The sequence below is a fragment of the Plectropomus leopardus genome, unplaced genomic scaffold (assembly GCF_008729295.1).
Source record: "Plectropomus leopardus isolate mb unplaced genomic scaffold, YSFRI_Pleo_2.0 unplaced_scaffold2983, whole genome shotgun sequence".
Taxonomy (NCBI): Eukaryota; Metazoa; Chordata; class Actinopteri; order Perciformes; family Serranidae; genus Plectropomus; species Plectropomus leopardus.
The window spans coordinates 2125-4530 of record NW_024632523.1 but is presented as its reverse complement, the minus strand read 5'-3'; the positions used below and the strand labels follow the sequence as shown (position 1 = coordinate 4530).

The 2406-nt window shown below is 43.9% G+C and overlaps 1 protein-coding gene across 1 annotated transcript; it reads left to right on the top strand.

Annotated features, from left to right (window-relative positions):
• The first annotated feature begins 1742 nt into the window (after nucleotides 1–1742).
• LOC121938544 (small integral membrane protein 36-like) lies at nucleotides 1743–2045 on the top strand. The gene has a single exon (XM_042481775.1). The coding sequence runs from the start codon at nucleotides 1743–1745 to the stop codon at nucleotides 2043–2045; it is 303 nt and encodes a 100-aa protein (XP_042337709.1).
• Nucleotides 2046–2406: the final 361 nt, after the last annotated feature.

Sequence of the window (2406 nt, the reverse complement as noted above, 5' to 3'; positions counted from 1 at the left end):
AACTGGAACGTTTGGTGTATGATAGTGCTACTGAAGTGAAGATTAGGGCTCAGAGTTTAAGAAAAAAAAGATTTGTATGATTCTACACATTATTAGATGAAAAATAAAACACTAGGTAGAGAGAGAGAGAGAGAGAAAGTGAGAGAGAGAGAGAGAGAGAGAGAGAGAAAGAAAACCCTAACACATATCACCATTTTTTATGTTATATTAAACTATGCAAATGATGCATTTCTAGATAAAAATACACTTTTTGCATGCATTTCTACAGAAAAGAAACATAACAAAAACAAACACCTATGTGTGTCTGAAAGAAGCATTATGAGCACAAATAGTCCAAAATCTCAAATTCAAGCAGTACATGAGGAAACCAGAACTGTATTTCCTTAACCTGATATTCATAACTAACTTTTTCCATCTAATGCAAAGTCTCCTCTCTTTTGTGTGCACTACACAATAGAGCAATAGTTGTCGCAATCACCAACACACACACACATTAAGTGTATACACACTAAGTTTCTTTTTTTTCCCTAGCATAATTTTGTCTCAAAACATGCCGAAAATCACTGTGCAGTCTTAATCAAACATTACGCAAAAGGTAAAAAGTTTTTAAAAAGGAAGGACATGCGACGAAACGTGTTGACAATCAGATTGTCTTTATTTTTCATGCTTTATTTGCACTCTGTGTGTTACACCCCTCCCTGCCTAATGAAGTTCTTGTCTGGGTCAAAGTTCAGCCTCCAGCTCTGCTTCTTGTGGTTCTGCACTCACTGCTAATGTTGCTTATTGCTGCCCTCTGCTGTCCATCAATCTACAGTAATCTCAAATGACTGCCTCACAACAAGAAATCCAGATCACTTGTTCAGACACACGCAACTGAAGTGTCACCTCTACACAAACACACACATTTTCAGGCCTGCAGACCCACGCCACCATGGCGTGCTTTGTCATGCATCAACAGAGATTATAAACCCGAGGAGTTGCTGTCCACCATGATAATCCCGTCTCTTATTCCCTGGTAGCCTGCAAAGAGGAGTCTGACACAGAGGAAGACAAGTGCTTTAAGCTGTCCAGATTCCATGTTCAACAAAATTATGTGAAGTCATAGATTTTACAAGGAAGAGTTTTTCTCATGAAGTCTTTTGCTAGCATGTTGGCATTTTCTGAGTGGCCTTTTAGTCGCGCTGTGCGGCCTCTGTTTAGCCAGATGGCTTCCTCCGTCAATCCCCACTCACAATCAAGATTAAGATTACACCACGCACACACACACACACACACACACACACACACACACACACAAACACACTCACACATGCACACAAGATATACTCTCAAATACGTCACATACACAGTAATTAATGTCCACTTGCTAGCAGATGATATAACACAGAGTCTGTCCCAGTTGCTGAGTTACAATTGAGGCTTAAGTTATTAAAGGGAGCCATTGATCGCAGAAATTCAAGGTTGGAGGAGTGGCGCGGATTAAAGTATTTTTACCACAAAGCCACGTATCCACGGCGCTCATCTGAAACAGAGAGGTGAGAGACAGAAGTGAGGTGGATGGAGGGAGGGGGAGGACAGTAGAGAGACAGATTGAAGAGGATAGACAGGGAGATAGTCCTGCTGTCGCCAGGCTTGTTTAGTGTTTCTCGGTCTGCAGCAGCTATCCATACCTTCTACCTTCCCCTTGCTCTGAGGTGCTTGTTCTTCGAGGCCTCAGGGCCGCCCAGCATGAAGCGGGCACCATGGGCTTTCTGGAAAACTACCAGGAGATCGATCCTGTCACTTTGAATCTTTGCATCCTCATCGCCAGCTACGTTATCTTGCTCCTGGTGTTCCTGATATCGTGTATCATGTACGACTGCCGGGGCAAAGATCCCACCAAAGAATACGCCCCGGACCCGCAGCCGACTCAGTCTCCCATCAGGCTGGTGGTGATGCAGAGCTCTCCTGCCCCGGTGGCACGGTGGGACACTGCCAACATGATAACGACCTACCACGAGCCAACGCACTCGGACTTCAGAGAGAAGAAAAGCACGATGGTCTGAGTGAGAATAAGTGGACTCACCTTTGTAAATACCTGACTCTCTCTTTTTGTGCGTACATTTCTTTTTACATCTACAACCTGGAACAATGTTAGGATTGGACCTGCACAGGACCAGACTTGGAAGGTAAGGGAGAGCGTTGATGCCTTTAAGTGCTGTGTGTATGTATGTGAAATCCCTCCTTATCTCAAGGATCTCGGGTCAAAGCCTGCAGCCTGCTCTGGAGAGCACAACTGTCACAACTGATAAAGCACAAGGAATAAAGAGGGCATTGCTGTTGTGTTGTGATGACAGAAAGGCGGTAGGATTAAGGTTAGGGTTATAAAAACACAGAGAAGTGTAGTAGAGGAGAAACTACGAGGAG